Source organism: Ornithorhynchus anatinus, chromosome 11 (genome assembly GCF_004115215.2).
Source record: "Ornithorhynchus anatinus isolate Pmale09 chromosome 11, mOrnAna1.pri.v4, whole genome shotgun sequence".
Classification (NCBI taxonomy): Eukaryota; Metazoa; Chordata; class Mammalia; order Monotremata; family Ornithorhynchidae; genus Ornithorhynchus; species Ornithorhynchus anatinus.
Genome location: NC_041738.1, coordinates 19,819,805 through 19,845,638, shown reverse-complemented (window position 1 = coordinate 19,845,638; position 25,834 = coordinate 19,819,805). Strand labels below are relative to the sequence as shown.

The 25,834-nt window shown below is 57.7% G+C and overlaps 1 protein-coding gene across 1 annotated transcript in view; it reads right to left on the bottom strand.

The window, feature by feature from the left end:
* Positions 1-23,534, bottom strand: part of IGSF9B (immunoglobulin superfamily member 9B) — a 70,014-nt gene extending 46,480 nt beyond the window's left edge. The window contains exons 1-3 of the mRNA XM_029075414.2: positions 23,318-23,534; positions 4,676-4,873; positions 1,243-1,389 (exon numbers count right to left, since the gene is read on the bottom strand). Of these exons, the coding sequence (XP_028931247.1) occupies positions 1,243-1,389; positions 4,676-4,873; positions 23,318-23,381 (409 nt within the window). The 5' untranslated portion in view covers positions 23,382-23,534. The remainder of the gene's footprint in view (positions 1-1,242; positions 1,390-4,675; positions 4,874-23,317) is intronic.
* Positions 23,535-25,834: the final 2,300 nt, after the last annotated feature.

Here is a 25,834-nt window from a genome sequence, read left to right as displayed (position 1 = left end):
TGGTCACCAGGAATGTCGGCCTTCCATGTCACCTACTGCAATTTCAGGTAATTTCCTGTAGTCCCTTGGGTGGGCCAAGAAACAGCCAGGGAGTAATTTCCTGCGTGGGTGTAAAGACCACTTGTAGATGTAGTAGTTAGTGGAAGAGGCTCCATCCCCACCAGGCTGTTGGCCACAGAATGACTGCTTCCACCCAGGGGGTCCTCCCTGCAGCACTGGGCCCTGACTGGAGAGGGGGAAGCCATGGGGCTAGAGCCCTCCACTGAGAAAGATGGTGGGCCTGGGGCCCTCCACTAAAGGCGAAGCTATAGACTTTGACACCACCCTGTAGACACTCCCACAGCCTAGGCAGCATTAAAGCAGAGCCCAGACAAATTAGAGAGCTGGTGCATGCCCTTAAGCAGTGAAGGGATCCAGAGGCACAGAGATGGCGCTCGCAGACAGGAAGCCAGGAAGGCGGCCTGGCCCTTATCCTGCTCGAGGGAAGGAACCACACCCACCCCACAGGCTCCCTGTGCTCCCACACTCCCCACTTCCTTCCCAGCTCTCCCCACGAGCAGAACACCCAGACTAGTTGGGTGAGAGGCCCAGAGAGGAGACTGATGCCCAAAAATGAGTTGACATTCATACTGACAGTTATCCCCTCAAGCACTCTCTGACAGACCTGGACAGAGCTACTGACTGGGCTGGTCTTCAGACCTAACCAGAGTCCAAAGTCCAGAGTCCAGAGGTCCCAGCAAAGAAGTCCCTCCGGCCCACAACCAGCACCTTTCCCCAGGCTGCTGCTCCCTTCTTCACTTATCAGCACTGGGCCTCCAGCCTTGAGAACCTCATATGGGAGACCCAGCCCTCCTCACCCTCCAACAACAAGGGCAAGAGACGGGGCAGGGGGGGTGGCGGGAGTGGAAAGGAATGGCAGGGCGATGGAGAGAGCTGAGTGGGGGATTACAGAAGAGGAAGAAAGACGGTCGGTGGAGGACAGTGATGAGGAACAGAGGAAAGGAGGGAGGAAGAGAAAGGGAGGGAGGAAAAGAGGTAGGGAGGGAAGGAGGGAAGAAGAAAGAGAGGGAGGGAGGGAAGAAGGGAAGGAGTAAGGGGAAGGAAGGAGAGCCGGGTGGAGGAAGGGTGGGAGGGAGGCAGGACCCGAGGAGGAAAGGAAGCTTCAGAGCTAGTGGGAGAGGGTTTGCTGAAGAAAGTGGGAGAGTAATGCGCCCTGACGGCGCCGCCAGACCCAAGACTCACCATTGATGGTGAGGTGCACCCAGCTGCCATTGTGGAAGGTGTCATACTGCTGGTCCAGCATGAGGACTTTGCACTCGTACCAGCCCTGGTCCTCGGAGCGCACCTGATCCAGGCGCAGGGACGCCTTGTCATGCAGACTGGCTCGGCCTGTTAGAGAGGGGCAGGGATAGCGAGAGTGTATCGGGGTGGGGTCAGTGCAGGACAGTCTCTCTCCCCAGTCCCATGGGTAGGGCCATTTCCGACAATCCCTCCCCCAAGTCCCGGGGTGGAGGTCAATGCCGGCAGCCCCTCCCCACTGCTGGAAGTTTCTGGCTTCCTTCTCCATCTCCACCACCCCCATTCTTCATCCCACCCACCTGGTGGAATGATGAGGTGTGGTCAGAGGCACCTGAACCCCTTGGGCAGATCAGGCTGGGAGCTGGACTGGCCCATTCTGGCAGATCCCTGCCTGGGGAAGTGACCACAGGCCTGACCCAAATGCCCTGGGCCCTCTCCAGAGACCCCTCTTCAGGAAGGTGGGGGACTGCCCTCCCCATGGCCATAAAGAGTTAAAGTTCAGGCCCTGCCTTCCCTCCACTCCAGCCCCACCCCCTGCCGGATCTCCATCTGAGATAGAAAACTGAGATCGACATTGCTTGTCTTTGACAAGGGGAAGGGGACAGGTCCCCACCACTCTGCCGAAGTGTCCCCCAGTGCCCTGATCCCTGTCCTTTCTCACCCACTTGCCCATGGCTGGGGGTTGGGAAGCAAGCCCTGGACAGTGGGTGGGCTTTTCAAGAGGGCTACTTGCCTTTAACCAGCCCTCCCTAAGGGCGGCCTCTGGGCCCTGGAATTTCTTCTCTCTTCTGGAAGGAGAGATCCAGAGTGAGGCTAGAGACTCACCTCATTTTGGCACACAGAGAAGGCAGGCAGTCAGTTGATTGGGCGGGGGGGGGGGGCGGGCAGGGGGAGGTGGTGTAGCAGAACAGAGACAGCGAGAGAAATGGGAACAGAGAAAATCAGAAAGAGAGACGCAGACTCAGGTAGAGGGCAAGAGAAAGACAGAGAGAGATCCAGAGTGGGGAGAAGGGGGAAAAGATTTAGGCAGAAGCCGAGGCAAGAGGGAAAGGGAGAAGGCCAGTGGCTGAGGCAGAGAGACTGAAAGGGAAGCAAAGACTCAGAGACAGAAAACCCAGAGACAGAGAGAGAGACAAGCAGCATCCATGTGAACACTGGGGCAGGATGGGGAGGGGTGGGATTGCTCGAAGCTCAGGCAGAGGTCTCTCTCTGGCTGTTGTGCATTTCCTCAGCATTCACCTGTCTGCAGCCGCCTTCGTATCCCTTTCCTGGGGACGCTGCTGCTCACAAGGAAGGGTTGATAACTCAGGCTTGAGTCAGCCAGTGTGGGTGCAGCCAGTGTGGGGGAAAGTCAGGGTCAGCGCATCTGCCCACCACATCTTCCCATGCTGAGGAGATGGGGTTGCCTTCCGGCTGCCCGACCCCACACCCCCTCCAGAGCTTGGGCCTCCTCCCACCCCATTCCCTCATACCCCCATAGCCACTCCCACCCCTTGGCTTTTCCAGGATCCCACCCACACCAGAAGTGGCACCTGCTCGCTCTTGATCCAAGTCAGAACTTCTGCCCTGGGTGGAAAGGGTATGGAAACGGGGGCTGGACAAATAGTCCAGTGGAGTGGTCCTCTCTGTGCCCCCTCCCGGGCCCCTAACCCTCACCCCCCAGCTCCCCTCACCCCCAACCCCACAACACATACATTCCCCCTCTTCCCAGCTTCCGGTGGTGAGTCACAGGCAGGAGGCTCCGGCTGCCGGCAAGAATGATTGCAGACTAAAATGCCAACAGGGCATACCGCAGGCGGGGGGCAGGGGGCCGAGGACGGACGGCACCTAAACGGCCCACAGCCACGACGCGGACAGAGGGGGAAGGGACGGGGACTCACATACAGACCTGCCCTGGAACCTGACTTCCCGGCTCCGGGCTCCAACTTCAGAGTGCAGCCAGCAGACGGGCGGCCAGGAACAGAGGGGATTTAGGCAGCTGCCAGGGAGATTGCTCCTTCGGCTCTGTTATTGCTGCTATTGCTGCGGCGGCGGCAGCAACGACTGCTGCCAAGCTGAACTAATGGGGCTCTCTGTCCATCGAATCACGGAAACCTCTGTCCTCCTAATCCTCTTCCCCACTTTACAGGCCCCCTATTGCATCCTGCTCCCCCGGACCTATGGCCCGTTTTCCCCCTCCCTTTCCCTGTCTTCTAAATCCATTCCCAACCTCTTACCCTCTACCCAGTCTTACTGGCTTCTGTCCTTCATCTCTCTGCCCCCTCCTCTTGCCCCCATCTCCATCCCTCTTCCTCATCTCCCTCTGCCTCCCAACTCCAGCCCTCTCCCCTCTCCTCAACCTCCATCCCTTCCCCCGTTCTCCATCCCTTTCCCCTCTCCCCACCTCCCACATCCCCTCTCTTCCCCATCTCCCTCCATCTCCCCCACCTCCTCTCTCCCCCATCTCCCTCTCCCTCCTCGCCATCCCTCCCCATCTCCCTCTTTTGCCCTTCGCCCCATCTCCCTCCCTCTCTCTCCTCCCTCATCATCTCCTTCTCTCCCCATCTGACTCACTCTCCTTTTCCCCTCTCCCCCATCTCCATCCCTCTCTCCTTGCCCCCATCTCCCCACAAGCTTATCTCCATCTCGATCCCCTTCTCCTTGCATCACTCTCTCCATGATCCACCTAATCCTCCTCTCTCCTCTGTCCCTTCTCCGCCTGTCATTTTGTCCCTGTTCCCTGCTGAGGGCCGGGCTCCATTCTGGCCTAGAGAGAGAGCCGAGGACACAGCCCGCCCTCAGAGCCAGCAACCCAGCTCCCCTAACCCTCTCCCGCCTGGCTCCTCCTGGCCACTTAATTAAAACCAAGCAGAGCGGAAAGGGAACAAAGCGAGGGTGACAGAGAGGCAGACCTAGATAGAGAGGGACAAAGCTATTGCAACAAACACGGAAGTACAGAGAGATGGAGCGAGGGACCGAGTCAGAGACAGGGAGCGACAGAGAGAGGGAGAGGCAAGCAGAGAGCCAGAGAGGGGCTCAGAGCGAGAAAGAAAGGAGCAGAGACAGGGAGAAACCAAACAAACAAGAGGGTTCTCAACCTCACGAGAGCTGGGGGTGACTGGGGGGTTGGGGGTGCAGAGACGCCAGGAAGCTTCTCTAATCCTTTGAAGGAGTGGGAGAAGGGAAGCGGGGTGGGAGGGAGAAGGGGGTCACTTTGGGCTCCTGCAGGCAAAAGTCCCGGGGCCATTAGCCCGGTTGCCCAGGTTGGCCACCCTGAGAGTGGGACTCAGATCCGACCCAGGCAGAGGTGGGGGGCCTCTGCGTTTGGGGTTCTCGGAGGGAAAGCGGACGCCCCACCCCCTGCGCACCCCATGGAACGTCACGGACCCGGCCTCACCTGCATACTCGGGATCCACGTGGGGGGGATAGTAGCCAAACTTGATGAAGATGGGGATGGGCACCCCGAACTTGAACCACTCGACCACATAGGGGGGCGGCTGGCCCGTGACCGGATGGATCACGTCACATCGCAGGATGACGCTCTCGCCGGCCCGCCCGGTCACAAACTCCGGCTCCTCCCGCAAACCAAGAGCACCTGCAAGAGCCAAGGGGGGGAAGGGAGAGGAGGGGACTGAGGATGGGCTGGCCTTGGGGGCAACAGGCCCCTGAGCAGTCACTTGCCACGGGGGCGCAACCCCGGACGAGGGCAGCCACTGCGCTCCCAGCCAGCTCCACTGCTGCCAAGGGTCACGGCCCTGACCTCCTGACCGAGCGAGGCCCGACACGGGGGGGATCTGGGGAGAAGAAAAAGGTCCCCTCCTTCCGGCAGCCCTTCCTCCCTTCCCCCAGGAGTCGGGGAGGGACACTCGTGGAGGGACATTCATTCAATAGTATTTATTGAGCGCTTACTCTGTGCAGAGCACTGTACTAAGCGCTTGGAATGTACAAATCGGTAACAGAGACAGTTCCTGCTCTTTGACGGGTTTACAGTCTAATCGGGGGAGACAGACAGACAAGAACAATGGCAATAAATAGAATCAAGGGGAAGAACGGGAGAAGGGCACAAACGTCCTTTCCCATGACCTTCCCCTGCACCCCGGCCCACCCCAGTCTGCCCTGGGACATCGGCCCTGGACACCAGGCCCGGGGAGTCCCGTGGGCCGCAGTCCCTCCCATCCCAGCCGTCCCGCCCCAGGCCACGTTCGGTCTCCGCCTCGGGCGACTTCATTAACGGCATCAAAGGGTGGTGGCAAGGGTCCGGAGAGGACCTGCCTAGCCCGGCTCCCCCGCCCCCCCCGGCAGCTGCAGGCCTGGCCGGGGGGGCGTAATCCCCTCTGCAGCTCCAATCCCTCCCCCGCCGGCCTCCCCGAGAGCTGCTCTGCCTGGGCCTTCATTACTCCCCCCTAGTTGTGTGGGCACCGAGCGAGAAGGTCGGGTCAGGTGGGGCCTGGCCGGGGGAAGGGTGGGCAACCCCCTCTGCAGCTCCAATCCCTCCCCCCGAGGGCTGCTCTGCCCGGGCCTTCATCACTCCCCACTAGTTGTGTGGGCACCGAGCAAGGAGGTCGGGCCTGGTGGGGCCTGGTCGGGGGAAGTGTGGGCAACCCCCTCTGCAGCTCCAATCCTCCCCCCGCCGGCTTCCCCGAGGGCTGCTCTACCCGGGCCTTCATCACTCCCCTCCAGTTGTGTGGGCACCGAGCGAGGAGGTCGGGCCTGGTGGGGCCTGGCCGGGGGTTGTCGGCCGGGACACTGTCCAGCAGACCCCCACGGGGTAGCACGGCCCGACTGGGCCACCGGGGAGGGGGCAGAAAGGAAGGGAGGCCGAGGCCTCCTGCAGCCTGGTCCCCTGGGGAGAGAGAGCGCAGCGGCCGGCCTAGCGGAGAGCGAAGAGCGGAGGGAGGCGGAGGGAGGCCGGCCGGGCTCCGATTGGCTGCAGGTGACATCACTGTTTTCCACCCAAGGAGGCTAAGAGCACTGGATATTTTTGGAGCTAAGCGGTGGACTCACCTGCCAGCAGCCTCGGCGAGCTCCCTCGTACCCTCCCCCCAAATCCGGGGCCGCTGGCAGGGGACCAACCGGCGCCCCTCCGCGGGGAGAGAGTGGGGGCCGGGCTGTCCCACCGCCCCCTCTGCCCGGATCCCCGGGGCCCGAAGAAGCCGGGAGGTGGGCCATGGGGGCGCATAGAGCCAGAGGGTCTGCAGGTGCATCGATGGATGCCTGTCAAATATATATACTGGCATCCATATATATATATGGACATATATATATATATATATATATATATATCTCAGCGAGAGAGGAAGGGTGTGCGCAGCCCAAGCGCGTGTGTGTACATGTGAATGTCAGTGCGTGTATGTGTAATGTATGCTTAGGTGTGCAAACACAAATATATGTGTGTGTGTTTGTGTGTGTGTGTGTGTGTGCGTGCGTGCGTGCGCGTCTACATTGCAGAGCCGCTAAGAAATGCAAAGTTAAGGAAGAGACTTGCCGGGGAAGAAAGCTCTGCGTCAGACGGCGGGGGGGGGGGGGGGGGGGGGGGGGCGGGCATCAGCTCGGGGACCCCCACGGGGCAGGGGCATGGGGATAAATCTGCGCGGTGCCCGTTGTCCCCCTGGGTATCCCCAGGATGGTGGGCATATTCGGGGGGTGGGGAAACCTGCTGGCATGGAATGAGGGTGAACTACCCTCTTTTGACCCTTAATCCCCAGGTGGGAGGGGGAAGGTTCTGGGCAGTCCTGGGAACGGTAGATGGGAGGTGGAGATTGGAGGGGAAAGGGGGGACACTCCCTCCTGGAAGGCCGGGCTGTTCGCACCCCCAGAGCTCTCATTTGCACCTTCCTCTGCCTCATTTTCGCTGCATCGCCAAAGAGCCCAAGACACTCACACTCCCGAGTTCCCTCCCACCCCAGCAACCCTGCCAGGCCCTGCAGGCCTCTGGGCCCCAACCCGCCAGCCCAGAAGCCCGCCGAGGCCTCCTCCCACCCGCCCCCTCCTCCTCTGAGGGCACTGTCCGAGCCCCAGCTTCTGCCAGCAGCCAAGCCAGGAGGCCTCCTCTGTGCCATTCTTCACATAGTGGGGCCCAGGGACCATGGAAGCTGCCCACCACCTCGCCTTCCCCCGCCGGGGACAGTCGCCCACTTCCTCCCCCTCCCAGGGCACTGGGGCATGGGTGCAAAAGAAAATCACCCAACCCCACCAAGAGCTGCTCCCTCCATCTTTCAATCAATCAAGAGTATTTATTGAGTGCTTACTGCCTCGAAGGGTACAGATCTAAGTGCACAGAAGGTGCAAAAGGGAGAGGGAGTCAAGGAAAAGAGGTCTTAATAGGACAGTGGAAAGAGCATAGGCCTGAGAGTCTGAGGACCTGGGTTCTAATTCCGACTCTGCCAACTCCTTGCTGTGTGACCTTGGGAAAATCACTAACTTCTCTGTTTCCTCAAATGGGATTAAATGAGGATTGAGAAGCAGCGTGGCTCAGTGGAAAGAGTATGGGCTTTGGAGTCAGAGGTCATGAGTTCGAATCCCAGCTCTGCCACTTGTCAACTGTGTGACTGTGGGCAAGTCACTTAACTTCTCTGGGCCTCAGTTACCTCATCTGTAAAATGGGGATTAAGACTGTGAGCCCCATGTGGGACAACCTGATTCCCCTGTGTCTCCCCCAGCGCTTAGAACAGTGCTCTGCACATAGTAAGCGCTTAACAAATACCAACATTATTATTATTATTAAATACTTGTTCTCCCTTCTACTTAGACTGTGAGCCCCATGCCGGATAGGTCTGTGTCCGACCTAATTTAACCTGTACTTACCCCAGAATTTAGAACAGTATTTGACAGATTGTAAACACTTAACAAATGCAACAACAAAAAAAGATGTGACCTTAATAATGCTTTGAAGGTGGGGAGAGTGGTGGTCTGGATGTATGGAGGGGGAGGGAGGATGTGGGAAAAGGGTCAGTGGAAAGATAGATGAGGTCGGGGCACAGTGAGCATGCTGGCGCTAGAGAAGCAAAGTGTGAGAGCTGGGATGTAGTAGGATGTCAGTGAGACAAGGTAGGAAGGGACAAGCTGATTGAGTGCTTTAAAGCCAATGTGAGGAGTTTTTCTTTGATGTGAAGGTGGATAGGCAATAACCTGAGGTTCTTGATGAGTGGGGAAACATAATAATAATAATGATAATAATAATAATAATGTTGATATTTGTTAAGCGCTTACTATGTGCCGAGCACTGTACTAAGCGCTGGGGTAGATACAGGGTAATCACGTTGTCCCACGTGAGGCTCACCGTTAATCCCCATTTTATAGATGAGGTAACTGAGGCACAGAGAAGTTAAGTGACTTGCCCACAGTCACACAGCTGACAAGTGGCAGAGCTGGGATTCGAACTCATGACCTCTGACTCCCAAGCCCGTGCTCTTTCCACTGAGCCACGCTGCTTCTCTAAAATGTTGGTATTTGTTAAGCGTTTACTATGTGCAGAGCACTGTTCTAAGCGCTGGGGTAGACACAGGGGAATCAGGTTGTCCCAGGTGGGGCTCACAGTCTTAATCCCCATTTTACAGATGAGGTAACTGAGGCCCAGAGAAGTGAAGTGACTTGCCCACAGTCACACAGCTGACAAGTGGCAGAGCTGGGATTCAAACTCATGACCTCTGACTCCAAAGCCCATGCTCTTTCCACTGAGCCACGCTGCTTCTCTTAGGAGAAACATGGACTACATGGTTTTGAAGAAAAATGATCCAGTCATCAGAGTAAAATATGGACTGGAGTGGGGAGAGACAGGAGGCAGGGAGATCAGCGAGGAGGCTGGTGCAGTAATCAAAGTGGGATAGGATAAGTGCTTGCATCAGCATAGTAGCAGTTTGGAGAGAGAGGAAAGGGCGGATTTTAGCGATGTTGTGAAGATAGAACCGACAGGATTTGGTGACAGATCAAATATGTCTCCTCCCCTCGCCTCCCCTCCCCTTCCAGTTCTAGGCCTCGCAGTCCTAGTCCTCAGCAGCCCACAGCTATGAGCAGCCTGGACACTGGGCATCAAGACACCCTCCCTGAGGGCAGTGATCCCTGGACCCACCTGTCCCAACCCAACTCCAGCTGGAGCCTGCTTCCAGAGCAGCATATCTCTCTCTCTCTCTCCCTCTCTCTCTCTCTCCCCCTCTTTCCCTCTCTCTCCTCCTGCCACAGCCACTGAACAGCCTCAGATCATCCCCGTAGGACAGCTCCCCCAGCCCTACTGGGGAAGCCAGAGACATGACAAGGGCCCAGGGCCTTAGGATGAGCCACACTCCTAGGCCTCAGCTTGGTCTCTCTCCTCTGGAAGTTGGTGAGGCCCAGAGAGTGCAGGGCCCCTGCTCTGGTGTAGCCAGCTTGGGGCTGTCTGAGCCAGAAAAAAAAGGCTAGCAGGCACAATCCCTGCTCTGCCAACTTCATGGCGCTGCCCACCAATTCTGGCTCCTGAAATATTTATCCTTTTTTCCCTCCAACCACACACACACATGCATGTACGCACACATGCACAAGATACATCCTCTGCTCCCTCCACCCTCAGCAGATCCCTCTCTCCAAGCCGGCAACTCTCCCGCCTCTGGATTCTAAACTCCATTTGTTCTAGTGAAACACCTTCCTTCCAGAAAATGTAATAAATAATAAATAAATAAACGAGAGCATCTCGCTCCTCTGGGGAGGCCTTGGGCTGCCAGTTGGGATGAGAAGGTCAGCATGTCCTCTCCCTGGTCCAGCTAAATGGCTAAATGAGCTGAGAGGATCCTAGTCTCAGAAGTGCAGCAAAGAAGAAGAGAGGACAGAGGAGGATCACTAAGAAGTTGTGTTCAAGCAGTGCTGGGCCTGCAATCAATCAATCAATCCTATTTATTAAACGCTTATTTTTTATGGTGTGTCAGGCACTGTACTAAGCACTGGGGTAATAATAATAATAATAATGTTGGTATTTGTTAAGCGCTTACTATGTGCCGAGCACTGTTCTAAGCGCTGGGGTAGACATAGGGGAATCAGGTTGTCCCACGTGGGGCTCACAGTCTTAATCCCCATTTTACAGATGAGGGAACTGAGGCACAGAGAAGTTAAGTGACTTGCCCACAGTCACACAGCTGAAGCTAATCAGTTTAGACACAGTCCATGTCCCACACGGGGCTCACAGTCAATGCCCATTTTACAGATGAGGTAACTGAGGCACAAAGAAATGAAGTGACTTGCCCAAGGTCACCACACAGCAGACAAGAGGCAGAGACAGAATTAGAACTCAAATCCCTCTAACCCCCAGGCCCATGCTCTATCTACTAGGCCACACTGCTTCTGCTTACTGTGTGCAGAGCACCAAATTAAGAGCTTGGGAGAGTTCAATACAACGCTCCCTTGCCCATAATGAGCTTACAGTCTAAAGAGGGAGAAAGATGGAGTTGGGAGAGTCCAGGTCCTGAAGAGAGAGGGGAAATCACAGCAAAACTCAAGGACCAACAGGCCTAGGGATACAGATGGAGAGATTCAGAGTCACAGAGACAAGCACAGAGATGCAGAGAGACCACAGGGCCCCGAGTCTACAAGACGGGCAGGATGAGGGAGAGGCAGAGAGATGCAGATATGGAGAGGGAGGAGAAAGACAAACGCAGAGATCTTTAGGCAGATGGCCTGGGAGCACCAGCCCGAGAGCTCCTGGTGACAGGAGACGGGAGCAGGAAAAGAGTTAAGGTGGGGGGCAGGGCACTGAGCCATCACATCTGCAGAGAGGGGAAGAGATGGAATTCCTCATTGACTGAGCAGGGCAGCAAGGGGCAGCAGGAAATGGGAGTTGTAGGAGAGGTGAGGAGGAGACTGAGGTGCGGGGGGATGGGAGGAAAAGGAGCAGGTGATGTGGACGGAGGTGGGGATGGGACTCTGTGAGGGCCTGGATGATGCCAGGTGGCCAAAAGCGAGGGGGATGGGAGGGAGAAGGGCAGATGAACTGGGCATGGTTTGGGGCAAGGATTCTGACAGAGTCTGCCTGGCCTGATTGCCCCTGGCCCAGGCTGGGGTAAGGGGAACAGGAGGGAGAGGGGCAGGTGATCTGGGCATGGGCGGGGGCAGGGATTCTGACAGGGCCTACCTGACCTGGTTGCTCCTGGCACAGGCCAGGGGTTAGGAGGACAGGGGCAGATTAGCACTTAGATCAGCGCTTAAAACAGTCCTTGGCACATAGTAAGTGCTTAACACATACCATTATTTTTATTTGGGCATGGATGGGAGCAGGGATTCTGATAGGGCCTACCTGCCTGGTTGCTCCTGACAAGGGCCAGGATGAGGGGGGATAGCAGGGAGAGGGAGAGGTGATCTGGGCACGGGTTGGGGCAAGGACTCGGACAGGGTCTGCCTGGCCTGGTTGCTCCTGGCAGGGGCAGGGGTGAGGGGGTATGGTAGGTAGAGGGGTGGGTGATCTGGGGATGGGTGGAGGCAAGGATTCTGACAGGTTCTCCCTGGCCTGGTTGCCCCTAACATGGACTGGGGTAAAGGGAACAGGAGGGAGAGGGGCAGGTGACCTGGGCATGGGTGGGGGCAGGTACTCTGACAAGATCTGCCTGGCCTGGTTGGTCCTGGCAGGGGCCAGGGGCCAGCCTCTCAGGGCCAGACAGTGCCACATCAGCAGGGTGACCATTCATCTGGTTTTAGGGCAAACAGTCCAGTGTTCTGCTGGCCCACTGTCTGTTTCTGGCCAGAGGGCTCAGTCAAGAGATGCCCAGAATCCTCAGCTTCCATCAGTGACCCTGCTGCCCCAGTGGACATGCCCAGGGCCGTCGCCGGCCCACCCTGCCCCCTGTCACCCTGCAGGGAGGGAGATAGACAAGCTTTCAGCATGGACCCTGCCTCCACTCAACTCACAGTTCATCACCCAGGGGAGGGGAGGCCAGGCCCCACTCATGGCAGAGACTTGAAGTCCCCCTCCTGCAGCTGGGTGAGGCTGCTGAGCCCCCCGTCTGGCACACAGCCCCCCAACCCCTCCTCACCGGGGTAGCCCCACTGTCATCACAGACTCCCCAAACTGGAGCCCTGTGGTCTAATAATACCAACGCCAGCCACCACCACCACCACCTCCATCTGCCGCTCTAAAAATAATCCCTGCTGACTCTGGAGACTGCACTGTCTCCCACCCCGCGGGAGGAGATCCCAGGAACAGCAGAGGGAAAGCCTCTCCTGATGGCTGGGGATGGGAAGGGGAGCAGGAGTGGGCCAGTGGAATAATAATAATAATAACAATAATTTTTAAACTGTGGTTTTTAAAATTATATTAAGTGCTTATTATTTACCAGACACTGTACTAAGCACTGGAGTAGATACAAGAAAAGCAGGTCAGACATAGTCTTTGTCCCTCTTGGGGGTGGGGCAGGGACAGAAGATGGGGAGAAGTGAGCATCCCATAAGTTACATTCCAATCTGCAGAGAACATCTGGTCCAGGCCTGGGAAACCTGCCTCTCCCCCTTCTAGAAGGCAGGCGAGGTGGAGTCCCCCAAAGGTCACACTGATCAGCACCTGCCCCCAGGCCCGACCCACACTGTATGCAGGGCAGGGGCCTGCAACCTGTGGTTGGGCACTATGCCTGCTCTTCTTGGAAACCAACGCGGCTCCATCCAGGTTGGGGAGGGAGATATGTCGGGCACCTCTGGGGCCCAGCAGGCAGTCCCGGATGGGCCAGCCCCAAGTGTTTTAGGTTGTCCACTCTGCACCACCGGTACTGGGGAAACCCCACCCTTGGCTGCCCAGGGAGGGGCTTGCCACCCCTATCATAGAGGGAAAGCCCTGCCCTCCCTGGAGACTGCACAGGGCACAACAGCTCTTTGCAGTCGAGAGGACAAGAGGGAGATGGTGAGGGCTGATGGCACAAGTGGGAGGAAGGGCAGGGGCAGAGCTGGGGTTTAGACACACCCCACACAGCCCCAGGCAGTCCTCACCCCATCCCCACTCCCAAGCAGCCCAGCCAAAATCTCTTGGTGGCCACTGGAGAGGGGAACAGTGTCCTGCTTGGGGCTGAGGGGAACAGGACCTTGCTTGCCCCTTCCCTCCTTTCTTTTTCCCAGCTCTCCTCTCCCTCCATCCCTGCCTTTCCCTCCCCTCCCTTTGACTCCTCTATGCTTCCTTCTCCTCCTCTCCCCTCCCATTCTCTCCCTTCTGTTCCCCTCCCTTTTCTTCCCCTTCTGCACCAACAGCATCATCACACTGCCCCATGTGCAGCTCATCATGATGACATCTTATGTTACATGGGGGCCCTATAAAACCGATAGCCCTGGGGCCATCGAGGGTAGGATGATTAATCTGGCCCAGCTCCCACCGAGTGGGCATAGTGCACGGGTGGGGACAAGACACTAAAAACCACTAGATTCACTGCTTAATGAGCTATGCTATGGCATGTTCTCAAGCTCCTTCTAAATTCCTTGTGTCTACCAACTCCGTTGTACTATATTTCCCACAGCTCTGAGTTTACTGATGCTCTGCACACAGTAAGTGCTCAATAAATACCATGATTGCTTGACTGATTGATTAAATTGTATGATTGGCTCTGTGCATGCCAACTGTTCAAAGCTTTCATTTTCCTTGCCTCTTCTGTCCACAGAATGTTTTCCACCCCCTGCTGCAGGGGATGGGTTAGGGGGTTGTCTCCCCTTCTAAAGGCTTCAGGCTGGCTAGCATGGCCTAGGACGCATGCTCAAGAACACCCCCAAGGGAAAATCTCATGGTTCAGACCAAGAGGTACTTGTCTCCCTCCTGGCTCCCAGGCCCCTCTCGGATGCCCGATTCCTGGGGCCCAACAGCCCTTGGGCTCAGTGTTGAGAATTCAGCCCCGGGATTCACCTGAAAAGAGGTTGTGGGGATGGGTTGATGGTTGTGGGAGATAGGCTGGGGAAAGGACGCAAAGGGAGGAGGGGCTTTCTGTGGGGACCTTTACTGCCAGCTCCTAGCTGCATGGCTCTCCTTGCTGCTTTCTGTAGCCAGCCACAGGGCTTTGGATGCTATTAGCAACTTTAATTTGCTCTCGAATGGATTGGATTTCCACGAACCCTTCCCCACAGACCCGCTGACAGGAAGGAAGTCGGTAATTCAATCTTGGCTCCTCTCCTCTAATGGCTCCTCAGCAGAAAAGCCAGAAGTACCCACACCACACACCCGGCCCCAACCCCACACATCCAATCGCCGCATCCCTGCTAGGCCTGCCCCGGCCCCTCCTCCAGAGGAAGGGCGGGACAATGGAGCCCTCTGGGAATCCTGAAATCCCTGGTGAGTCGTCCCTCCTCCCTAACTCAGACCCCAGCTTCCACTATTCCAGCAAGGTCCTGGCCTGGGGTCCCCAAAGCCACCTGGCAGCCAGAGCCCGTTTCCTTCAGCCAGACCTAGTTCCTCCATCCCCACCATCCCACTCCAATGTCAAGATGTTTCCATGGCCTGGACAGATGGATTCAGTTTCTTGCATCTCAAGGGATCCTCTGGTTCATCCCTCTGCTTCTGGACAGTACAGCACTTAAGCCATCCTAGGAAAAGCGGCACCTCTCCTCTTCTCACCCATTTCCACAGGAGCCTCCACAAACACCCTTGGTGTCTTGCAAACTTCATGGCCAGGAAGTTCTTCCTAAAAATATGACCGCGATTCCCCTTCCTGCAATCGAAGTCTGTTCCCTTTAGAGATGCAGGCAGGGAAGGCCAGGAAGTAACCTTCCAACCTGCACAGCCCATGCAGTTTGGAAGGCCATAGGGCACCTCTTCAGGCTTCTTCCTGCCTCTGCCCATCCTGCTGGCAAGATCTGGACTGGTGTCATGAGAATGTCAGTTCCTCATGGGCAGGGGTATTGCCTTCCATTTCTGGTTCAGTCTTCTCTGCATGCTGCAGGTGCTCAGTAAATGCTGACAGGGATAATGAGGGGGAAGTGGAAGAGAAGAAGATGAAATAGGAGAAGAAAGGAATGGAGGAGAAAGAGGAGGAAGAGGAGGAGGAAGGAATGGAGAAGGAGAAAGTGGGGGGAGGAGGAAGTAAAAGCAAGGAGAAAGAGGAAGGAATCGAAGAGGAGGAGGAAATGGAGGAGGAGGAGGAGTGAGGGGCAAGGGAAGAGGAGGAAGGAGTGGGGGGAGGCAGAAGAGGAGGAGGACGAATGATAGGAGGAGGAGGAAGGGGAGCTTGTCCCACCCAGACCTCTGCCCCCACCCCACCCAACCCACCGTTTAGACTGTGAGCCCATCATTGGGCAGGGATTGTCTCTATCTGTTGCCAAATTGTACATTCCAAGTGCTTAGTACAGTGCTCTGCACATAGTAAGTGCACAATAAATACTATTGAATGAATGGGCTCCCGATGTTCCTAGCTTCCTCTCAGCCTCGGTTTGGTCAAACAGCGAGCAGGGCAGTGCAGGAAGACTTCAAAGGAAAAATAGGTCAGTAGCCGCTAGCTGATGGGGCCTGGGCCTGATAGGAAGGAAGGAGAGAGAGGCAATGAGCAGGAGGGAGGATGAGAGGGAGAGAGGAAGGGAGGGTGGGAGAGAGGGAGGGAATTAAGGAAGGAACAGAGGGAGGAAGGGATGGAGGGAGGGAGGGAGGAAGAAAGGAATGAAGGAGGACAATGAGAAAGGAAGAATCAAAGGAAGAGAGGAAGGAAGAGGAGGAAGGAGGAGGGGAGGGAGGGAGGAAGGGTGAGCCCCAGCGAGGTGCAAATCCATCTGCCCCTAGCCCCCTCCCCTACTGTCTCATTCCAGGGCATCAGCTCCCATCAGGATTCTAGCAGGATCCTGTATAATACAATAATGTTGGTAGAAGAGATCCTTGCCCACAAGGAGTTTATAGTTTACAGGGGAGACAAACATTAAAATAAATTACAGATAAGGGAAATAGTAAAGTATAAGGATAGGTGTGTAAGTGCTGTGGGTCTGGAGTGGTAACGAAGCGCTTAGGGGATAAGCAGCAAGTGCACAGTCGGCACAGACAGGAGGGTGGGTAGGGAAGATGAGGGCTTAGTCTGGGAAGGAATGTTGGAGGAGATGTGATTTTAGGAGGGTTTTGAAGATGAAGAGAGTGGTGGATTGTCACAAATGAAGGAGGAGGGAGTTCCAGGCCTGAGGGAGAACATTAGCAAGTGCTGGTGGCAGGATAGAGGAGATCAAGGTAAGGAGTGTAGGCTAGTGATAGAGGAGTGGAGTATTCAAATTAGGTTGTGGTGAGGTGAGGTGGGCGGGAGAGTGCCTTAAAGCCGATGGTAAGGAGTTTCTGTTTGATGCAGCAGTGGATGGAAAACCACTGGAGGTTCTTGAGGAGTGGGGAAATATGAACTGAATGATTTTGTAAAAAAAAGATCCACGCAGCAGAGTGAAATATAACTGGAATGGGAAAAGATAGTTGGCAGGAGCCTATTCACTTTCCTGACTTCTGAACCCTGTCCATGGCACCTGGCCCCTTGTGGGCCTGGAATGGAGGTTCACTGACTCTCATCTCCTGCTGGCCTCGTCGAGGAAGTTGTAAGCCCCTCATCCACCGCTAGGGCTGCTACAAAAGTGGCAGGTGACCAGCGTCCAAAACCTTGTGGACTCCCGGCAACCCCACCTCCCTTCCCCCTGCCACTCTAACCCCCTACAGCAGAAGTGTGGCTGCTCACGCAGAGGGCCTCGAGGTCATAAGAAGCCAAAGGGGGAGGAGACTGCTTAGAAGTGGCCGCTCAGCAGCCCCTGCTCAGCCCCAGCTGGATAGGTGGCACCCAGCCCAGGCCCCTCGCCACCTGAGTCACACAAGCATTCTCTCCAATCTCAGCTCTACCCAGTCGATTGGGCCCTGGTATCCCGCTGTGACCTGAGAGCAGCCTGTCCCTGCCTCCCCCAGCCTGGGCTTGAGGCAGGAGAGACCCTGTACCCTCTGTAGGGAGGAACCCAGAAATCCCTCCCAGAGAAGCAGGAGTACTAGCAGACAGAGGGCTCCAGGTGGGCCCCTGAACCGAAAACCTCAGAGGTTTCCGGTCCCTGAACCAAAATCTTCAGGGGTTCAGCTGCTCCACCCCTAAGGATGAGGATGGGTGGCCATAGAGGCAGCACTCCTGGGTCCTCCCAGAGTCCTGGTGCTGCCACAAGAGTCAGGGCTGGATGGCCAATGATTGACCCTGGAATGTGTGATGTTCTTTTCCAGCTCATGAGAGTGAGTGTGGGTAGGGAGAGGCTGGGGTGAATGGGTGGGACAAGGGAGAGGCTGAGAAGGATGGATGGGGGCATGGGAGAGGCTGGGGAGGATGGGTGGGGGCAGGGGAGAGGATGGGGAGGATGAGTGGGGGGCAGGGGAGAGGATGGGGAAGATGGGTAGGGACCCAGGGCTCTCAAAATCTCATGGCGATACTGGCCCACTCCAGGGGCCATGTAAAAAACAATCCCCCTGACCTTGATAATTAGTGGCATTTGTTAAATTCTTACTGTGGACCAAGTAATATGGTAAATGCAATGCAATCAGATCAGACATACATGGGGTGCACAGTATAAGTGAGAGAGCAAACAGATACTGAATCCCCATTTTATAGATGAGAAACTGAGGCACAGAGAAGTGCCCCAGATCAAACAGCAGACAAGTGTCAGAGGCAGGATCAGAACCCAGGGCTCTGAGTCCCCAGCCGCTGCTCTTCTCAGCAGGCCCCGCTGCTTCCCCAGAGGTCTGAATCGCCTTCCACAGGAACCAAGGTCGTAACTGAAAGTGCCCCCCAACATGGAACCCCAGCAGTGGTCCCACCCTGCCGCAAGCGAGCCGGACTCCTCCCCCAGCCCTGCCACATTCCCTGAGGGGAAGTCTCTATGGCTAGAGATCCTGGCAAGGGAAGTAGGGGCACTACAGCCTCTCCCCCCCACCAAGTCCCAGGATGAATCAGCTAGGGGAGCAAAAAGGGGAGAGATGGGACTTGGCCAAAAGAACACCTGTTCCAATTCTGTCTCAACAGGAACAGTGCCCCAGCATGAGAGCTGGTGACCTGGTGCCTGCCCCCTACCCCCACCCCACCTCCACCCAGCAGGCCCAGATTTTCCTTCCCCAGGGGTCAGAAGGCTGGTACTTAGCCTTTGCCCACCCCCACAGGGGACCACAGTCTCAGGTGACTGGGTGCCCACTCTCACCATCCACTTCCTGCATGTAAACCCACAATCCCCCAACCCAAGCCAAGGCCCCCACATGTGGCAGCATGAAACAGATAAGTCTGCATTTGCTCCTCTGAAGCCAAAATCCCTCCCTCCCTAACAAGAGGTACCACGGGAGCCCCTGCAAGCTGCCGGGGGAGAAGCGGAGAGCAGGGTGCGGGAAGGCATTAGAGGCTGCGGTGGCCATGACTGAGGGAGCGGGAAGCACTAGGGATGGCACAGATTGCTCTGGCATCACCTCAGCCTCCCCTTCGATCGGCACAGTCACCCTGACATGAGCAACTAGGAGCCTCATGAAGTTTCCTGTCCCTCCCACCACCACTGTGGCCACCCCGGACCAAGGTCCACTCTGGGAACATCTCCCAGTCACTCAGGCCCCCAGGTGCAAATGGGTCCTTATCCGACATTATTTTTTAATGGTATTTGTTAAGCACTTACTATGTGTTCTACTAAGCACTACTTCCCCCCACCCACCGGCCCTCTAAGCCCCCTCCTTCCCCATGCCAACCTGCAGCCTTGCAGGCCAAGCAATGTGGAAGGTGAGTGCTGGGGGAGGGCCTCTTCGCAGCTAAACCCTCTTTTTCCCCTTTTCCCTCTGCTCCTCCACCTCTCCCTTCCCATCCCCACAGCACTGTACTCGTCCGCTCAACTGTATATATTTCCATTACCCTATTTATTTTGTTAATGAATTGTACATCGCCTCGATTCTATTTAGTTGCCATTGTTTTTACGAGATGTTCTTCCCCTTGATGCTGTTTAGTGCCATTGTTCTTGTCTGTCCGTCTCCCCCGATTAGACTGTAAGCCCGTCAAACGGCAGGGACTGTCTCTATCTGTTGCCGACTTGTTCATCCCAAGTGCTTAGTACAGTGCTCTGCACATAGTAAGCGCTCAATAAATACTATTGAATGAATGAATGAATGAATGAATGAATGAATGAAGCAGAGAGGAGATAGCCAAAAATCACTGCAGCAAGAGGCAGATCACACCTGTTCCTACCACCCCACTGCAGCGTGAGGGTGAGAGTGGGGGAGGGGGCGGGACAGCCGCCAACGGACTTCGGAACCCACTTTGTGGACCCAGCCCCAAACCCACGACCTGTCACCACCACCTGCCCCCACAGCCACCGGGGCCCAGCTCCCCAAAGCCTAATTCTCCTTCCTTCAACAGAAGACAACCATCACTCCCTTTCCAGAGAAAACTCTTTGAAGAGAATTCTTGAATTTATATGTTTTTATCTTTCTTAAGCACTTTCACATCAGTGGCTTTGGCCTAATGGGAAAAGCACGGACCTGGGAGTCAGAGGATCTGAGCTCTAATACAGCCTCTGCCACTTGCCTGCTGTGTGACCTTGGACAAGTCACTTAACTTATCTGGGCTTCAGTTCCCTTATTTGTAAAATGGAGATTCAATACCTGTTCTCCCTCCTACTCACAGGGAAGCAGCGTGGCTCAGGGGAAAGACCATGGGCTTGGAAGTCAGAGATCATGGATTCTAAACCCGGCTCCGCCGCTTGTCAGCTGTGTGACTTTGGGCAAGTCACTTAACTTCTCTGTGCCTCAGTTACCTCATTTGTAAAATGGGGATTAAGACTGTGAGTCCCACATTGGACAGCCTGATCACCTTGTATCCCTCCCAGTGCTCAGTACAGTGATTTGCACATAGTAAGCACTTAACAAATGCCATCATTATTATTATTACTTACAATGTGAGCCCCATGTGGGCACTGATGGTCTGATATCTAGCCTAGCACTTATAACAGGGGTCGGCACATAGTAAATGCTTAACAAATACTGTTATGATTTTGATTATTATGATTATCCTCAGAGTATCCCCATGAGGTAGGGAAAGGCGGACATCCCCATTTTAAAGACAAAGGAACTGAGGCACAGAGGGATGAAGTGACCTGCCTAAGGTCACACAGGAGACTAGTGTAAAAGCACAGACTCCCAGACCTTTGCTTTTACACTGGGCCACTAGTCCAAGATGTCTCTAAGTGGCCCAGTGCCAGCTTCCAGGCACTTGGGAGTTCTGTGAGTTCTGAGCCAGAGAACATATAATGTCCTAATGTGTACACATGCACACACCCACACACCCAGTCTGCCCTCTGCCATGACACATGCTGAATCTCCATGCGCTCCCACCCAAAACACCCTAATTATATACACACAGGGTGCAGCGCGCCCCCTGGCACACTGTTCAGACCCATTAAGCCATCTTCTGTCACACGAGGAGCAGGAGCACGTGTCCCAGGCCAGGACACCGGCAGCTGCTCTCTGCCAGGGAGGGGGTGAGGAGGGAGAGGGAAGTCCGAGCCCCCTCATTCCCTCACACCGAGACTCCAAGCGGGTAAGGAACTCGGCCCCTCGGGAGTCGCTGGCAGGTTGCATGCGATGACCAGCGTTTCCAAGTCAGCATCACCGCCGCTGCCGCCCGCCGGCCCTCCAGGAGCCTCTCGGGCAGTGGAGGCTGAAGGCCAGGGGTCCGGTCCTGGCAGCGCCCGGGGAATGTTCCAGTCGGCCGGCTCCCCTAGGGAAGAGTCCAGCAGATGCCACTGGACTGGAGGCTGGAGACCAGAGGCTGTGCCCGTGGGCAGGGTAGGCAGGCCACCCAAGGGCCCGGCATGACCTCTTCAGGTTGAATGGGGACCTACAGAGGTCACCTAGCTTATAGCATCCTCCAGCCATCTACACCTAGAGATGTCTTCGTCTACATCTCCAGATGTCTCCAGCCATCTACACCTTCCCTCCCTTCCCCCTAAAGGAGGAGATTCTAAAGCCCCTCGTGGTAGCCCAGGTCAAAAGAGCCGCTGGGGCAGGAAGCCCTTCTTTACATCTAAACTCAATCTCTCTTGCTGGCAATCTTCCATTTCCCTTCAGTCGTTCGTTCAATCGTATTTATTGAGCGCTTACAGTGTGCAGAGCACTGCACTAAGCGCTTGGAAAGTGCAATACGGCAACAGATAGAGACAATCCCTACCCAACAACGGTCTAGAAGGGGGAAGATAGTCCTACAAACTGGTCGCCACCAGCCCCAAATGAGCAGCGCCGAGGCTGTTCTCTGCCTTCGCTTCTCCAAACGGCCACCACGCCGGTTCCTGGCCTCTTGCTGTGATCACCGCTCCCAGAAGAGGGCGCAACCGAGACGGGAACGTGGGCTGGTCCTGCCGGTGCCCGAGGCGGCGCCGGGGGGGACCCGGCCCTGCCCCCTGGGTACCAGGAGGCGCACTGGAGCTGGGCAGACACACGCAGGGGCTCTCGCATCCCCAGGGAGGATCAGATGCTGCGCCCTGGGTACCAGGAGACGCACTGGAGCTGGGCAGACACACGCAAAGGCTCTCGCATCCTCAGGGAGGATCAAGCCCTGCCCCCTGGGTACCAGGAGGCGCACTGGAGCTGGGCAGACACACGCAGGGACTCCCGCATCCCCAGAGGACTCTGCCCTCCTGCTCCGCTCGCCGCCTCAGTTTCCCCAACGGAGATACGGGTAGGCGGGACTCCTGAGGCTGACCGACGTCCAGAACTGTAACTACTTGGTTCCCGGATCTCCCCTCCCACTACCCCTCGCCCGAACCTCCCGCAGCACTCCGGGCAGTCAGCTCCGGAACCGGGGTCACCTCCACGGGCGCACCAAGCGAGGAGACCCCGGCCGCCTCCTCCCACCCCTTCAGGGCTGCTGCTGCCGCCTCGGGCACCGTTCCCCCGCTCCCGTGGGGACACCCTCCCCCGGCCCCGTCCGAGCCCCCCGATCGGGGAACGCGGTCGCCCGACTGTCCGGCCGAGGGGCAGAAACTCGTCAGCGGCGATGAGCCTGCCTTCGGCCGGGCCGTCTAGCGCCGCAGGACCGGGGGCGGGGCGGGGGCTCCGGCCCGCGTGCCCGACTGCCCCGGTGCCCGAGTACCCGGGACCTCCTCCTCCCCGCCTTCGGCTTCCTGGCCAGGGCCGGGCCCGGCAGCGGACCTACCCGGGAAGCCCCAGGCGGCTGCCCGGGTCCCCCGAGCCCTCCCTGCCCTTGTCCGGGAAGGACAAGGCCGGTCCCGATGTCTCCGGGCCCCGGGCGGAGATGCCTCCCCTCCCCTCCCCTGGGCTGCCCACCTCCCAGCCCCCGTGGACTCCGGATCGCCGGGAAGCGCTAGCTGGCTCTCTCCTCGCCCCGTCTCTCTCCGTCCTCTCTGTCTCTCGTCCTCCTTCTCCATCCCGCTGTCTCTCTCTGTGTCTCTGCCCCTTCCTCTACCTGCCTCTCTCCTTCTGCCTCTGCCGGAGACCCTCCGTCCCTCGTTCCCCTCCCCGTCCATCCGTCCGTCCCCGCCAAGGACTGGCCTTTCCCTTCCTCTTCCTGCCTCTGTCTTTCTGCCTCCGCCGTAGACCCTCCGTCCCTCGTCCCCCTCCCCGTCCGTCCGTCCGTCCGTCCGTCCGTCCCCCCAGGACTGGCCATTCCCCCCTGGAAGTCTGTCCCGGAGCGGCCACCGAGGGTGGCTGGGGCTCCCCGGGCTGTCCCAGAGCGGCGGCCGCATCCCGCCCGTCGGGGGGCCCCGAGGGTCCGGCTGTGGCCCCTGCCGGGCGGAGGGGAGGCTCCTCCCTCCTGCGCCCCGGGGAGCCCCGAGGGTAGTCGGAGAGCCCGACGGGGCGGCCGAGGCTCGCACCCTCTCCGCCCCGGGGACCCCTGGCCCCTGCCCGCTCAGCCCGCCGGGCCCCGGGGACTCCCGGGCCCCCGACCCCGGCCGGGACTGCAAACTTTCTCCCCATCCCTTCCGGGGAGACTTGGCGGAGCCGGAGCCGGGGCAGCGCTCCCGCGGAAAGAGAGGAGCCCTGGGGGAGCCCGGCGAGGCGGGGTGGGGGGAGGAGAGGGGAGGGGACGGAGGAGAACGGCGGCGACGACGAGGAGGAGGAGGGGGAGGAAAGCCAAGAGGCTGAACTTCAACTCACCTTGAGCTGCGAGACCTCGGGTGCTGATCACACTTGCTATCAAAGTGGCCACATACCAAATCATAGTACTACCGCCCGCCAGTCAGGACCTTCATTCTATCTCAAAGGGGCTCTTCTTCTGGCGGATGTCTTCTCATGCTCCAGCGCCGGGGCCGGGCGAGGGGGTCCCCCACCGTCGCTCTTCTTCATGCCCCGGTCCTCTCCTCCCGCTGCCCGCCCTCGGCTCCTCTCCCCATCCCTCCGCTCCGATCACGGACCCTGCCGGGCAGCCGGCGGCGGCGGCGGCGGCGGCGGCGGCGGCGGCGGCGGCGGCGGCGGCGGCGGCGGCACCTGCGCTACTAGCGACAGCCGAGCCGAGCCAGAGCGGGGGTGAAGCCTAGCGGGGAATCTTCGGCCGCTAGGACCGCCCCCGCCCGCTGCCCATTGGCCGGGGGCCGGCGAGGAGGCCGGTGATTGGCTGGCGCCGCTGCCAGTAGCCGGGCGCAGGAGGCGAGCCCCGTTTCAAGGTGCGTTGGAGTGTGGAGTGCACAGAGCCGCAGAATCATGCGCATTGCCAGGGAGGAGACGTTTTAGCGTCTCTGCTCTGCTCCCTGCTCACACTGCATGGCAAGTTTCTGGAGGAACAGCCGCTCTCCGGGGCCGGGGCCGGGGCCGGGGCCGGGCCCGGGAGGCAGAGGGGGACCCTCAGTCGAGGGGGGCCGGGCTGGCCCGCAGAGCAGCCGGGACCCCTCCCCTCCTCCATCTGCAGCCAGCGGCTTCTCCGAGGACGGAGGGACCCCAGAATGGGGTGGCTGGGGAATCTCCTCACTTGAGTCCTCGTCCCAGAGGGACGGGAGGGATGAGGGGCCGGCGGGTTGGCCGGCAGGGGCCTGGAAGGGATGACCTCTTCGGGGCCCCGCCGGCCAAGATCCTGAGATTCCGTGACGCGGGACATTGCTCGGATGAAGTCACCGGGAATCTCTGGGGTCACCTGTGCAAGTCCCCAACCCTCTTCTCCCTTCCCCCTCCGCAGAGAAAACGCCCCTCCCCATCTCCTTCATTATTCTCAAATCATAACTTTGCCCGAGAAAACTTTCCCTGCCATAGTGACCTCCTCTCCCTCTCTCCGGCCATCGTCACCCGCACAGGACACGAGCCCTCCGCCCGTCCTGCCCCCTACGCGGCAAAGGGGCGGGAGGGGGTGAGGAGGAGTGAAGCTGCAGGGAGACCCCGGCCCATCCTGGCGGAGCAATGCAGATCCCTAGAACGAGAATGGGAGGGTTTCCCCTTAGCCCCTTCTTCTCCTGGTATCTGTAGCAGCTAGCGAGTGTCATGGAAACATAGATCGAAAGCGACCACCTCACCCTGCGCCTGGAGACTGCAGAAAATAGTGATAACAATCTCTGTGGTATTTCTTAAGTGCTCACTAAGTGCCAATCACTGTACTAAGCATGGTGGTTTTAAGAGAATCAAGTCGGACCCAATACCCGTACCATACGCGATTCACATTTATTCAGGGAGACAGTGCAGGAGTGGGGCCTACTTTGTCTCCGAGAATAGGGCCAGGTGGGAGACTGTGCTACCTTCGGGTCTACACCCTCCAGCCCCCTACATCCCCATCCAGATTGGAATAGCCACTGGCAATTCTGGGAGGCAAGATGGCAGTCGTCCCGGCCTGCTGCAATCCAAAAGTTGGGGCGAGGCATGCCCCGCTTGCCAGAAGGATCTTGGATGGCAGGGGTCAGAGTTGGACCAAGAATCAGGACTTGGCTTGGGGAGCGTAGATGTTCTCTGTGCACCTCCTTAAAGAGCTGACACTTGGCTGAGTTGCATCCACATCACAGTTGATGTGTGCTGTGGGGTGGGGTTGGGGGGAAGGCGGCAGGATCTGCAGCCCCTTGTCTCGTCAGAAAGTCATCTCTTATGACCACTGCTCGAGGTGGCAAAGCTGACCTATGGACATCTGAGCCCTGAGGAAGGGAGGCTTGGCAGAGACATGGCAGCCTCCCCTCATGCCCCCCCCCACCAGTGCCCTGGGGATCTGGCGGCAGCTTGGGAGGAATGCAGAACTGGACTGCCACTCCTCATCTCCCAAGGTGGTCAAAGATCGGACCATCCCAGGAGGCCACCGTGCATGGTGAGGAGCGGAGAGCTGGGTCACCCGTGGGTGATGGAAGTTTAGCTCCAAGAGCTCCATCCATCCCAACTATGACCGCTTAGTCCATCACTTTATCCCACTTGGTTGGTCATCACTGCTGTGAAACGATGCTGTCGGTATGGCAGGCACAGACAGACAGAGAGATCAACTCTATCTGTTGCCGAATTGTACATTCCAAGCGCTTAGTACAGTGCTCTGCACATAGTAAGCGCTCAATAAATACTATTGAATGAATGAAATGGGAGTCCAGCGGGCTGATGGCTAAAGAGGACAGAGTCGTGAAGAGGTGGGGGTCAGAGCCGTGGGAAAGGGTAGGATGGAGGGGGCCTGTAAGAACTGGTTCAGGGAAATGGCATCTCCAGGGGCTTGGCTGGCAGCAG